The sequence below is a fragment of the Saccostrea cucullata genome, unplaced genomic scaffold, assembly GCF_032062105.1.
Source record: "Saccostrea cucullata isolate Sc308-1 unplaced genomic scaffold, CSIRO_AGI_Scuc_v1 ctg969, whole genome shotgun sequence".
Lineage (NCBI taxonomy): Eukaryota > Metazoa > Mollusca > Bivalvia > Ostreida > Ostreidae > Saccostrea > Saccostrea cuccullata.
Window position 1 is genome coordinate 447,664 of NW_026932596.1, and position 15,461 is coordinate 463,124.

Genomic DNA, 15,461 nt, shown 5'->3' on the forward strand with positions numbered 1-15,461 from the left:
TCCCGACATCCATGGGGACAACCTCCATCAAACTTTCTACAAAATTCGCCGTTAAGACAGTGGCCACTGCATTTATGCTGACAATTTATTCCGAAGAATCCATCGAAACATTCTGAAATCATTTAAAATGTCAGTAATTAGATTTTTCATAAATTTTCTATTTCTAACATTTATCCCCCTTACATTTTAAGTTCTAGGAAAGAATTTTAGATTTGATTTCAAAATATGATTTTTTTGTTTCCTAACAAGATATATTGATATTCAGTGAGAATATTTTATGTTACATTTTGTAGAGAAAAAACGAATAATATTGAAATTGATCCATGTTAACTTGTTACTATAATAATGCATGTTTTACTGAAATATCCGTATTTGAGAGTCAACAAATTGTTATCTATAGATCCTGAGATATTCATCCTCTACAAAACAAAATGTACTATAATTAATATCAGTTAATATCTGTCAATGTTTGTTACAAAAATAAATATTATAATAACCTTTTGTGCAGTATGGTGCTCCTTGGAATCCAGGAAAACAGTCACATTTGCCATCTACATGATTGCACATACCAATACACTGCCTTGAGCAGGTTTTATTACAATGAATACCAAAAGAACCATTTGAACAAACTGAAATGGAAAACTCGAGTAATTATATTAATGATGAAGAATGACTATGAATATATTGTTGCAAACTTGTCAAAAATGTAAAAATTTCCCTACAAAAAATAGCAATAAGTAACATATTCTTTTAAGTTAATTAACTGATAACTGTCAAGAAACGTATCATAGCTTCAGCTCTTTCTAAATCCTCAGAACATACTTCATTCAGGTTAAATTCATAAAATTATCGGACTATGACAATTTAATTCATTTGCATGGATTTCAGATTTTTTGCTTTAGTGCAAGTTGTTGGACATACAATGTTAATTTGCATTTTTACTTCGTGTTTACAAAATTATAATTGCGTTCAAGATAAATAAGAAAAAATGTTGTACACACCATCGTTACAGAGCTTCCCTTCGTATCCAGCAGCACATCCCTCTTTACACTCACCGTCGACATGATTACAACCACTATTATTCCAACATTTACCACTACATTCCTGTAGACAATCCTGTCCAAAGCGTCCTGGAGGGCATTCTTATTAAGAATAGGAAAAATAGCATTCCAATATTTATGTGTGTGTGTAATTTTCTTGAAACTTAACTTTAAGTTTTGAAAAGCATTTCATATTATTATATTATGATTTTTATTTTAAAATGTACCAATTTTCGTACCCTTTTCACAGAAATTTCCAGTATACCCTTCGTCACAACCGGAATTACACATCCCTGTTTCTCTGTTACAACTGATATTGTTTAGGCAGTGGCCAGTACAGTTCTGTAAACATCCTGAGCCGTACGTTCCCATGTTACACTCTAAGATGAATAACAGATTTGAATTACATATTTTTTTTTTTTGAAAAAAAAAAAAAAATTCCTTAATTTCAATAAATTTAATTTGAGAAGTATATGGAACATGTACTTAAAGCATGATGATCTTGAATATAATATAAAACCAACATGATATTTTCTATTCAAGAAAAAAAAACTACTTAAAAACATTTGTCGTTTATTAAAGTCTATTTTAATAATGATTACGTTGGTCACATTGCTTGCCCATCAATCCAGCTGCACATCCTCCATCACAATATCCGGTCACGTGATTACAAGAAATGTTTCCATTGCAATGTCCTGTGCATTGTCTTTTACATAGGTCACCATACCATCCAAAGGGACATTCTGTTAAATAATCAATTGAAATCATAATCTACCGTTTTGTTAAAATACACTGATACAAAAATATGTATACTGCATACAATACAAATTCTATACCAGTTTCGCACATTTGCCCAATGTATCCAGGCACACAACCAAGACATGTCCCATTGACAATGTTACACCTCTGCTCTTGGCAATTGATTGGACAAGATAAACTACAGTTACGTCCATAAACTCCTGATTTCGAACAACCTAAACAAAATGGAACGTAAACGCATACAATTTTTCCCATGAAAATCGGACATTTCGAAATTAATTCTTTCACTTGTAGAGCATAAAATGAAATTCGTATCACAAAAATTAAATTAATGAATTAACGGGAGTATCAGGAAAACACATACAACACAATGCTATTTTTGGTTTTTACTAGTCTTGTAATTCCTCAATTATGGAGATAAATATATCCTGAAAATCTTCACTAGTGTTTTTTATATGCACGTATCCTGCATGGATTAAGCTAGTACCCTTTCGTAACAGTTACCGTGTAAACTTTTAAATTTTGCCAGATTTAAAGATCACAAAATAATGTAACGAACACAAGTATTTTTTCATGCCAAATGTATTTCCTAGATAGATTTTTGGCAAGAGAGTTGTGCATGAAAGGGGGACTAGCAACAAAACGTAATGCTTTTTATATATTAGAATACTCCAAAATAGATATGACATCTTGCTGTTCTGAAAAAATCATCAAAAAACTTTGAAAAAAAACCTTCAATTTTCACTTCACATAACTCAGTGAAGACAAGGCTTTGGTAATCTTTAGGGTAAGTGACTCCGTCCAGTCTTTCATTATAATAGATGACGTAACGGCCATATCCAATACAAGTTGTATTAAACTCCAAGGGAGGCAATGGGAGCGTGTTCTTATAACAAAGATGGCCGTCCTCTTTATAAGGAGTGTTTGATATAAAAAGAGAAAATCCGGCGAAACGGCCTCTTTGTCTCACCTCTGAAAATATTAGAAATTCAATTTATACGAGGGTTGTTCGAAAAGTGCATGGACTCCTGTCATATCTTTTTCTTTATTGAACGGCATGTGCTACTTAATTTTTTTACAAATATTTTTTATAATAAATTCAAACGATAAGTATTTAAAACTTTGAAATTATCATGATTTACTTCAAAGCTATCTAGAATTTAAAGCTGTAAAAATAGGATCGCTGAGCAGGTCAAAAGTTAGTAATTCACAAACAACACACTAAATAAACATGATAATGTCTGTATTCATATTCTCTGTAAAATAAAGCAAAACGGGGAAAAAATTCCAGTCTTTTAAACTGAGAACTATTACATTGATTCATATTCTAATTTATAGCATAATAATTTGCTTCGTTGAAGAGTACTTAATTTGAGAAGATAAGTAGTCCTCATTGAAAGAGACAAAAATGAAGACGCTGTACGTAGAACGTCACGAAGCAACAGAAAACGATGCGATCTTGTGTTATATTCGGGAAAAATCCTGAATAAACTTTCATGAGTTAAAGGAATAAAAATAATATGTCAGAAGTAGGTCGAACATGTGTTTATCAATAGTATACAGGCTGTATTTCAGAGACAGAGACTCTGTATCGAACGAGGACAGTCTGTGAAGAAACGCCTTATCTGGTAAAATCTTAAGGTACTCCGATCCTCAGGTTCTGAAAATCAAGCATTGGCTAATTGAAAATGCTCACAAAAATGACTCTGAATTTTCAAAGTAACGTGATTTTACCCAGAATAGTTCTTCAAACTTCACCTTTTAAGAGAATCATTTTATATAGAGAAAATTAGTAAATTTCAAATATATTTTCAGGAATTGCAAATAAAAACACCTGCTATGCATTTTCCAATTCAAATTTGATCAATTAACACATTTTAAAAATAAAATTCATAGGTATCCAGGCTTTTGAAGAAATTCAACAATTTTAATATAAATAACAATTGTTTAATTTCTTTTATTAACATCGATCATTTTACAGTGCAAAGTGTATAAAGATTCTCTTGTCATTGCTAAGCTCCATAAATCACCTCTAATTTCCTCTGTTAATAAAAATTGGTATACTTGGTTAGATAAAAATGAACATCATTTTCTTGATATATGTATAATTTTAAAATCATTTACGGGGTATTAATTTCGACTTCTAATTAGACCTTACTCAGAACTTCAAAGAACCTTGAAGCAGACTGAGAGGTATATAATGAAAATTGTTGCATGAAAAGATTTAATTTTCAAGCTTCGTTTTGAGATTTTTTGAATTAGATTATAAATTAATGAGTTAACCTTCCTGGCTGAGGATTGGAGTCCCTTAACACTAACTTTATGGAGTTGGAACGTTATGGAAAGGCATAGGCGCTTCAGAGTTGCTGATCTTGTGAAAACACATTGATGTGGTAAAATAAATTAAAACGTTGACAAGCGAAATTATAAAACGAGAACAATTGTTAGTAGAAGAAAACAAGCTCCAGAAAACGGATTTTAGTTTGTGATTATTGAACTGTATAGTGTAAAATGTATAGGGGTAGTATTTTGACGAAATTCTTGACGGTATGTTTTTGACGTTACCTTGCTATCAAGTGCACTCCGTGGTCAGAAGACGGATTGATTGTAAAATGAAGGAAATTGATTTCTATTTCATCGAATGGAATGAAACTGCACACACCAACAAAACATTTGTTTGTACACATGAAATTGTGCTTAGTTTGAGTTTCTCGAAAGTGGTATAACGAAGGCTTGCATCGTCCAACAACTCTCGTATGTTAAGATCTTGCCTTACTTATTTTCCTTTTTTGCTATTTTGTGTAAAATAGAAGTGCACCGTTAACAAATATTTGGTAACACTCGTTTTTTTTCTGGAATAATTTTAGAAAAGAAATGTGCTTTCCATGCAGCATGTGGTGTGTAAATTGGTTTGGGGCAGATTTGCTTTGACTTAACTCACTAAATTTCAAAAACATCCAAGCATATGTTTGTCATTAGTATAACATTTATATTGTGCTTCCCATAAATTATGTCTGAAAGAAAGATGATTTGAAATGATAGCCAACCCTGCAACATTCAGTGACCGTTAACTGTTCAAGATAATTATATGTGTATTTCTTTTATAAGCATAAGAAAAATATACTTTTAAACCTATTTTGAAAAAATAAGAAAACATATTAATTTTTGCTTGTAAAATCAAATTATACTAAAATCACCATAGTCTTTGTAGTCCTTGAAATCTATACTGATGCTGTAAATGCTGTGATTTCCTCCAAGATCTACCGTCCACCATGTTGTTTTATCTGGAAATAATGGACCAATATAGTCTGACCTCATGCATGTTTTTCTATCACCGTCCACAGCTTTGTCTGGGCCACAAGTAACTCGATAACAAGGGTAGATTCGGGACTGTGTTGCAGTTTTACCTCTTGATAATTCATCTTCAAAAAAGAAAAAAAATTACGAAGTCTAAAGTTTTAAAAAGAATCTTTATTTCAATATTGTATTATAATATTTAATACTTAGTGTTTTAATATAGTAAATATATATATGTATGTACATGACTTGTATACATGCACTGTAAAAATTTAACAGTAAGAAACAGAATTTGACAATTTTATTTAGTGAATACATCAAAACGAACGGAAGAGAACATTCAGCGATCATATGACAAATTCATATTTAATGAATTTGAAAATTAGTCATTATTGATAAGTTTGATAGTTTATATTAAGCAGAGATGAAATAAAAATAACAAAGTTATATCGAATCAAAGGAACCCTCAGCCCCCCCCCCCCCAAAAAAAAATAATAATATCAATATCGTATAAAAGGTCTTAAAAACGATCACACTAAATGTTATACCTACCAAATCCTTCTAATTTCTGTATCCCTATAAATGATACTAAAATTAAATAAATAGTATCCATGATATAACAAACCGATGATAACTACCAGGAAATCATTGCAAATACATACGTAGATTGTGGTCGTTGTTGCAATTCAGTATGTCTATATAACTTCCTCACAGTATAAGTGTGGATATTTTTTTTAAAGTACTTATTCCGTCCTACTTTTAATTTTTCCGCCCTTGCTATGTTAAATACGAGTTCAAATGTCATCTGAAATACGTTATCTATAGAGATTCACAAAATGTTAACTTCAGGCTGTATGATTATTTTTTAACAATAAAAATAAATGCTCGATTGATTTATTGATTGTATATTGTTTAACGTCCTTATCGAGAATTTTTCACTCATGTGGAGACGTCACCGTTTGCAGTTGGAGGACTTCAAATGTGTACCTATTATCGGCATTTTGGGCTATTGAGCAGTGAGGGATCGTACCAAGACCTACCGCGACACGGGACCTACGTTTTTAAGATCATTTCCGAAAGACCCGTGACTTTCATTTCTAAGCCGAGCGTTTAGGGAAGGAACAGTCAGTACCCATGTTTACGTCTTAGGTATGATGCGGCGCCGCGAACGAGAATCGAATCAGGGTCTGCCTCTAAACGCTCGAATTAAGGGATCGTAAAAGCTCCAATTTTAAAATGTCAATCACCTTCATATAGTTCACTCATATACAATCACTCTTTAATAGTCGTTTGATGCATGTGTCATTAAACTAATACATGTAGTTCCGCAAATCAATGTCAAACGGTGAATAAATTATAACTATAATAAATACTTTATAATTATATATTTGAATTATTTGTTGACTTAATCTACTAATCATCATTTCATTACTTTCATCATCATTTTCACCCATATATATATATATATATATATATATATATATATATATATATATATATATATATATATATATATATATATATATATATATATATATATGAATTGCCGTTTTCTGCAATATCGACATGTGTTCATTCATAAAGTCTCTCATTCATATATATGGTGGTGAATGCTCATTGGTTGATTTGTAGTGTGAAAGGTCAAAGGTGTTTGTGTCAGAATGGTTTGGAGGCTTTTGAGTGTTGGATATTTTACAGTGAGAGGTGTGCGAGTGGTTTTACCAGTTTAGTATCAGGTGCACATGCTTGGCACCAAATTTCTTAACAATCTCACTCCATCCTAGCCAAGGATTATACAGAATTCTTTTCCTTCTCCATACATTTTATAATGTGGGAATATAACTGTCTCTTTGATAAGAACTTTTACCACCGTTGCTTGAAATGAATTAAATACCAATTTAACAGGTCGAGGCCACTAGATTTTCTGACGTCAGCATAAAGTTACATGTAAATTAGCAATCTGTTTATCTTACCTACTACTGAATGAACCACAATGCATTGTGGGCTACTACAAGTACCCAGCTGTGTTGAATGTAAAGGGCAACTTGAATTGTTCCTTGGAAACTTCTTTTCAATTCTTTTTTGAGAGTTGTGAAAGAAATATTTAAAATGATGTATAATCTTTCATTTTTATGCTCATATTTACAAAATTTGCTTTATGAAGCCTTATATCAATTTACAACACATCGGTGTAACCCTTGTCTAAAGAGACGTAGGTGCTATCGTGTCGATACAACATTGAATTTTTTTCAGTGATATATGTGTACTTAGTTATACATGTAGCAGGTAGTAGATAGGTCCTTGTTTTTAAACAGCAGGAGAATGTGTGCAATTATTATCTAACCCCTCAACATTAATTACATATTACAGAAAGTGTTTATGTACATGCAAACGTCAAAGCGTTTGTACGGTATTCGAAGCAACTATGAATCATCTTAAGTAACTCCAATATTAAATGTGAGCATGGAGCAATGTCTTTAAGAATATAATCTTTCAATTTCAGTCTTATAAAGAGATAAAGAAGCTCTACAGTTTTTCCGGTGACGAGTAAAATATTGTGCAGTAAACCGACGAAAACCACATGTCGCCATTGAATCGTAAACATTCACTTGATTGGAGAACGGTTGTGACGAAGACATCATCACGTGTTAAAATTGCCTTCCATATAAGGTAGTGATCTCGACCTGTTTAATTGTCTTCTTAAAGATAATATAGGAGGAAAAGTTAAAGTATTATAAAATAATTATATGTTTGAGAATATAGGTATATTAACTATTTTCTCTCGGACAAAGACATTGGATACCTAAATATTTTATAATAAAATTGAATTTCTTTAATGACTTTTATAATTTTGTTGTATTGTATTGATGTTTTAAAAAAATTATCCCTGTTACAATGTACTGGTTCATCAATAGTCGCGGTAAAAAAAATCACGTGCCCGGCGGGACAAATAGCTAGACAAAAGCAGGGCTTGAAGCAAGTGGATTGGCGGAATCAAGAGCATGTAAATATAAGGAATGACTCTCTTATTTTTCGATTTCCTGAAGATTATCAATCGATTGGCTTTTTATGCAAGTTATCACGGAGGCCTATCGATTGATTACATCATGAAATCGTAAAAAAAGTAATCATTCCTTATATATCATTAGGTCATTATCTTAGCTACTTTGTAAAATTAAAGGTAACATTACAGTTAGCCGAGCTTACAAAGTTATGTGATCTGTTTCGCTCTTAGTGCACATCAGTTTACCATGTTGACGTCACAATACGAGTGGCATAACATTTCTCGTATGAATTATACGTTATGAATATTCATGAGTTTATTTGGAACTCATTGGAACTTTTCGTATGATTAAAAGGATTCCGAACATTTGTGTATTTGTTCACCAGACTGCCAAATCATTTTTGCATGGACTTAGTATATTTTCGCTGATTTTCAGGAAATCAGCAAAATGTATTGATTTATTCTTATATAGTGAAAAACAGTGGAGGCATACATGTAATAGACATACATGTATCTATCAAACCCAGCAGCCGTGTTGTTATCACCAAGGAGTGACAAATTAATAAGGCTGCGACATCATGCATACGCAAACGTACCAAAATCATTGTTTTAAACAGTTTGTCTTAAATGTGATTTAGAAATGAAATATTTTATAAATCAACTCAATCAAAATATTATCTTTCTTAGGCTTCCTGCATTTCATAGTTCATTCGATATGCAAGATCTTGCTATACATACTAAGCAATGTCTCTTATGAGACAATCTACTTACAAACAAGTTGAACAAAAATATTTAATAATATGAAGTGTCAGAAAATACACATTATTAAGTCAAATGCTGTCTGAAGTTATACATACATGTACTTACTGTTTAAGCTATTATCATTCACAATTATTCACAAACTGAATTCTCTACGGATTTACCCATTTTTAACACAATTGACAGAGAGAACACGACAGATGTGACCGGCCTGTAGGGAATGCTTACTTCTCCATTGAGCTGATCCTATATCTGGTGTGTCTAGAGGTCCATAATTGCACTGCTCCAAGTAAGAATTGTTTACTTTGATTTGAGCTTGAATATTTATTTGTTTTTCCAATATTTCATCGTATTAACTGAAATGGTGACATTGCCATTACTTAAAACTTTAACGAATGATATCAATCGAGCTCAATCGCATTTTCTCGGGCATTTCCGACTAGCGGAAAAACGACCTCGAATGTACTATTAAGACGCCATTACAACTCCCCCTTTTTACGATCTTTGAAATAAATATATGTAGACGTTTCATCTGTGGAATATGGAGTTCAGCTTTATTCAATGTAATGATATTACCTAAAATATACAATAGAAGGAACTTCTATCTCCGTCTACACTATATTTGAATAAACAGGAAGATGTATAAATTTTTAACATCCGGTGATGTTACACAGCTAATTGTGCCACGTACGTTTCACGTATGTTTAACGTATGTGACACGTACGTGACTTCACATACGTTTTCCATGAAAAAAGCACCATGTACGTTATACGTACGTTTTCACACGTGTGAATATCATGCGTGTCACGTATGTTAAACGTACGTATTGCCCACCATACGTTACACACATATTGCACACGTACGTTATTCATACGTTTCACATATGAATAACGTATGTGCAACATGTGTGTAACATATGTTTCTGATAACATGTTTAATGGGTTTATTATTTGCACTGCTCATATAGTAAATGTATGAATACCATACAAAAATGTGTCAAACCATGGTTAAACACATGTTTTGAACATTTTTTTCACATATTGTAAACGTTGGTGAAACAAAAATTACGTGCAATTGAAATATTCAATTTATGCATTTGACATAATTTCCCTCAAAGGCTTATTTTCTTTTCATCTGTTGAATGATCCACTTTCTGGTTATCCTTCACTTTAAATTTCCTGATCCTTAATTGCTCTTGAAGCAATCACAACAAAAGACATATTTAGATTTAAGCCAAATTTCATGTAGAGTATGTTAACATCAATTCATTTTTCTCCAGTTCTCTTTTACCTGTAAAGAAAAAGAAAATATTAAATGCATGGAATAAGGGAAAAACCCATTTTTTCCCCTGAACATTATTATTATCCTGATATTAATCCTGGTTGATTCTCTGTAGAACTTAAATATAAATACTAAATATTTAATTTTTTAGTATTCATAACCATGATCTTTTAAACTATTTTTTTCACTATATCCTCAAATATTTCCTTGTAATTTTCTTATCTAAAATTCATTACATAGCATTGATTTGAACTCGGAAAAAAAGATGTGTTTGTACATACTAATACCCCATATGCCAGCTTATGGTTAAAGTTTCCCAAGTGCAAGTCAAACTCCAAAGTCAAGGTCAAAGGTCAAATTGTTTGACATCCAAGGAAGGACTTGTCACAAAGAATAAATCTGTGAAATATGAAAGCCCTACTACTATCAGCTCAAAAGTTATGATCAAAGTTAAATTTTTTAACAGTGCGTTAAACTAGAAGTTCAAGGTCAAATATTTTAATTAATGTATACCCATTGAAAGGTCTTGTCACAGTAAATATACAAGTGAAGTATGAAAGCCCTTGCACCAACTGTTCAAAAGTTAAGGCCAAGATTCAAGTTATGAAACTTTCATAAAAGTTAGTCACAATCCAAGTTCAATTCTAAAGGTTAATTTGTTGTACCAATACAAAAGTATTGTCACAATGAATACCCAGGTCTGTGAAATATGAAGGCCATACTTTCACCCACTAAAATAATATGGCCAATGTGAAAAGATTTTGCAGACAGACAGACAGGGCAAAAGCTATATAAATGTACCCCAGAATCTTTGATTACAGGGGTATAAAACTTATTCCTCATTGTCATGAACTGTCTTTTTGCTTTCAAATTAGGAGCATTCTATAGATTTTCAATGAATCAATGCATTTTCAGTTTATGATTAATTAATAAAGCTGTGCCTTTAAATCTGATCCACCTACCCTGGGGCTATATGAATTTCATAATTTTAGTAGGACTCAATGCTTATTAAAATCTTGCTAATAGTTTGCTTGATGTCCAATTAAAAAAATACAATTTTGAATAATTTTGATGGGTTAAACCCCCCCCCTTTAGTTTGGGTGGGGATGGGGGGAGGAGGCTGTAAATGCTAAAATTTTACCAGACAGAGCACAGTGTATGACGATGGTCAACAGGAAACCCAAGGGCCTTGAATCGCTCTTCTAATAAATTGTACAATCTAGCACCAGTATTTGAAGCCTCTATGTTTACAAGACCCAAAATACATCAACCAAGAAAGTTCCATCATGATTCTTAGCCAGTTAGGACTGAAGATATTTCAACAGAGCTATAAAATACCATAAGTAGGTCATGGTGACCTACTTTTTGGTCGACATTCTCCAAAAACCCAAGATGCCTCAACTGACAAAGTTTAACAATTCTAGGCCAAAATAGACTTCTTTTGGTTTTATCTTCCTGTTTATCTCCCCTTGTATAAGGGTACAAACCCTAATTTTAGTATAAATGGTAGCCCTTGGGCCAAGGATGCTCTGTGAAAATTTGACAATGTTCGTCCAAGGGGATCTTGAGTTATGGCCCACATTCAAAAAATTTTTGCACACAGCACAAATGGCCATAGCATTAGCTCTTTGAGCCTTTGGCTCAGAAGAGCTAAAACAGTATACATGTACACCTATTTACTGGCTATGAGGACAATAGCTAGTTTATCGTCCCCCAAGACAGCAACTATTCCCCAAGTTGCAGCCGATGGAAATAGTTTGCTGTTGAGGGAGATGATAAACAAGCTATTTTCTGAATAGTAAGTAAATAGGTGTTTTATTATGGCACCTGATCCCACCTCTGATGTTTCGGGGGTCCGTGTTTGCTCTGCTCTTATTTTGTATTGTTTTATGGACTTTGAGATTGATTACTGTTCGTTATCTCCATATCCTTCTATTTAGTGGTGTTCCAATCATCGATTATAATCGAAAATCAGTCGATTGCTGACATAATCCAAGCAATCTATTGCATTTTTAAAATTCTGATTAATCAGTTTATTATTTTTATTTTACTAGCATAATAATTTTTAACCCTAATTTTCCATCTACAACATTGCTTTTGACTTATTTGTGTAACATAATGGTTCAGATAAACAAACTCTTGTATTTCTACCCAGATAACAAAGCATGTTTCTGGGCATGGACGTACTTTTAGTTCTATAAAATGAACAAAGGACCAGTTGGATCACCACAGAAAGTCGTACTTTACCCATTCTTACCATTTACTAGTTTAAATTGATATACTTTTTTCATGTCCGATTATAATTGATAAATAGTTACTTTATAGAGTAATCCAATCATCGATTATGAAAATTTTACCGATTCCCATCACTACTTCTATTATATACTGAAGCTGACTTAATTATATGTAAGGTCCGATCTGGATAAAACCAGAAGAGTTACGAAATGAAAAATTGAACTTACCTTCTGCATTAATCTTTAGCTTGGCATGGACTCATCTGTTTTTGTGTGTGTTCCAAGTGTATACTTTTTGTCCTTGAGGTTAAAAAAAATATATGTTAAAAAAAAATAGACAACTTTCACATTAAATTTTACAAAAGTTATTCCCCTTTGCGGGGTCAATCCAGCGTAAGGCCCTGTTTTCCCTCTGTAACCTTACCAAATTTATTGGTCAGTATCTTAAAAATAAAATCTGTAATGAATATCGTTCTGACATTAAGATTTTCATGTTGCCCCTAACTTCGGCAATACAGGTACAGATCTAAATTGTCCAATAACGTTTGAAGATTGAAAATAATAACAGGTAACTTACTTTTGGACAAAGTGGGAAAAATGAGAGTTACGCCGACAAGGGAGATAACTCTTAGTAGTGGGAAATTTGTCAAACTCGATTGCATTTCAAATTTTACATGAAAAGCTTCAAGTTACATGTAGTATTTGGAAGTCTAAAAGCAATATGATCAGAAAATCTTATTTCTTTATAATTAAAAGTATTACCATATTCAAGATTATACTGGTTAAACTTTAAGAATCTGTTTTGGAGTCCATTCTAGGCATTTAGGTGTTTACAAAGATGAGCTTCAGTCACCATTCTGGAATGCATATCTAAAATCACATAAAAATTCTCAATCTCAAACACAGTTTATATATATTCATAAGGATTAAAAGGGCAGATATGTAAAAACAAAACTGTTACACCATTATTGCACTCAAAGATAATAATTTCCTTTACCATCTAATGTGATGTTTTAAATACTGTAAAAAGAAATAAATTCAGTGAGTGGAACTTTACATCAAATAGTTGTTGTTTCTTTTTTTTTTGCATCTTATTTGTTAGGTTAAAAAACATTTTAAATAAATACTTAATTGTTATAACAGTATTTTAAAACTTCACCTGCATTTTGATGTAACGTGCCCGTGTTGATGGATACACCTGGGTGCTGACCAAGACAGCTAACTGCCTCAACATGGTCAATATTTTCTGTTTTTGGTACCCCAAGTCTCCATTATGTAATACACTGAAAAAACACCCCCCTTAGTTTACATGCAACACACAGTCATAAAGTAATTAAATAATTGTTGATTTTATGCATTCCGCACCTGTAGCTAGGCCCTAGAACTTGCAGACATCAGACTTCTCTTTTCAGTGACGTCACTGGTAACGTACATGTAATACATAAATGGAGGCTGGAAAATTCCGGAAGGTATATTTTATAAGTTTTATACGGACGGTACCCACTGTATATTTGATAATTATCTAGATGAATCATTTACTCCCTTTTGAGATTTGTTGTGAATTTATCGTGAATTTCTTTCCTTAAAATATATTTTTGCTCTTGAATTCGAATTGATTATATATACCGATGACCGAGTTCAAGATTATGTGCCTCTACCGATATATAATACACATGACGAGATTGGAGAACATTTTATGTAAACTTTGTTTTACTGTTTTTAGAGTAAATTTTAAACCAATGCGAACTCATAACATCATGCCAGACATGAAAGTGGACGTAAGGTAAACAATGTGAAATAAATTGAAACATTAAATACGCACACGACAAGTCAACAACGCACACACGTGTACATGTATGCTTCAGTTGTGATCTGGTGATTGGGTTTAACCAAACATCATAATAATGTTTATGTCAAAAAAAGATATTTTAGATTTTAAAATATGATTATTAAAATGCATGCAACTTCTGATCTTAGGACCCGTTATGCATGTTATAAGAAGGATTTTATAGATGGTCATATCACTGTGATTGCTCTTCTTCCTGAATAACAGGTTAAGCCCTAAGTGCCTATTGATTGTTATGTTAAACATGTTAAATAATATCTTGATTAGTTCTCCAAAATCACTTAAACTATTAAGGTAAAATAGTTAGTTGTGGAAGTCAGCCATACTTTTATGCAAAAAGTTCCTGTATTTTAAGCGAAATTATGTAGTCCCTAGCAACAATAAATGTTTAACGCATTGTTTTTTTTTTTCTCTTTATAGCAAAAACTAAATGATAATTTGATTAATAAATTAAATTTGAAATAAAATAAAAAGGAATAATTTAATTTTGTTTATATTCTTGCCTCTCATTGGTTGATTTCCGAAAAGGAACGCAGAACATTTTGTATAATCTGGTTTGGTATGGGGACACACCCCCTTGACGACCAGCTTAATCATCTTATCCATGCAATACCCTCATTTCCAGTCCTCGGAATCAATGGAAAATTCAAGATTTAATAACCGTATCTTTAACTTCAAACACTTACTCGATCTTACCTCATGTAAACACACAACATGGCTGCTAGATCTAGGTATCAGTTATTACCTCCCCTCGTTTCACATCACTTCCGTTACTAAGGTTGTATTATTGCGCGGTAAATTTGAACTCGTAAAAAACAACACAATTTTACATCCAAAGTTGTTTAATTATTTTAAAATTAAATTATAAGGAATGACTCTAATTCTTGGCCAAATTATCGAGTATAATCTGGTTTGGGTCAGTTTACGCTTTTTTTTATAATCCGCTTCGCGGATTATAAAGTGTAAACTGACCCAAACCAGATTATACTCGATAATTTGGCCAAGAATTAGAGTCATTCCTTAATTAGATTTATAGTCAACCTACATTTATCATACATGTATGTAATAGTATGAATTTATATAATATACAGCCTTCTCATTCTCAAACATAGGTTTTCACACACATGTAAAACACCTTTTTAAATGTATATGTAACATGTGCCTGATAATACACATACTACATTCATCAACATATATGAAATGAGAGCTTTAGAAAACAAGTTAACCATTATTTATTTATG

General features: G+C 32.2%; 1 protein-coding gene and 1 long non-coding RNA gene across 3 annotated transcripts; both read right to left on the reverse strand.

Moving 5' to 3' along the window:
• Positions 1-390: 390 nt before the first annotated feature.
• LOC134235559 (multiple epidermal growth factor-like domains protein 6) lies at positions 391-5,723 on the reverse strand. Its single transcript, XM_062717696.1, has 8 exons — positions 5,649-5,723; positions 4,997-5,221; positions 2,532-2,771; positions 1,877-2,014; positions 1,643-1,783; positions 1,280-1,420; positions 1,002-1,142; positions 391-419 (listed from the first exon to the last, which is right to left on the reverse strand). The coding sequence occupies exons 1-8, from the start codon at positions 5,707-5,709 to the stop codon at positions 391-393; spliced, it is 1,116 nt and encodes a 371-aa protein (XP_062573680.1). The 5' UTR covers positions 5,710-5,723.
• A 4,389-nt stretch (positions 5,724-10,112) lies between these two features.
• LOC134235546 (uncharacterized) lies at positions 10,113-13,642 on the reverse strand. 2 transcript variants are annotated; one of them, XR_009985425.1, is made up of 4 exons: positions 13,534-13,638; positions 13,137-13,244; positions 12,603-12,674; positions 10,113-10,149 (listed from the first exon to the last, which is right to left on the reverse strand). It is a non-coding gene; the product is annotated as an uncharacterized LOC134235546 (long non-coding RNA). The 2 variants fall into 2 exon arrangements; XR_009985426.1 differs by lacking the exon at positions 10,113-10,149 and adding an exon at positions 11,989-12,069 and having other exon boundaries at positions 12,514-12,674; positions 13,534-13,642.
• Between the last annotated feature and the right edge of the window lie 1,819 nt (positions 13,643-15,461).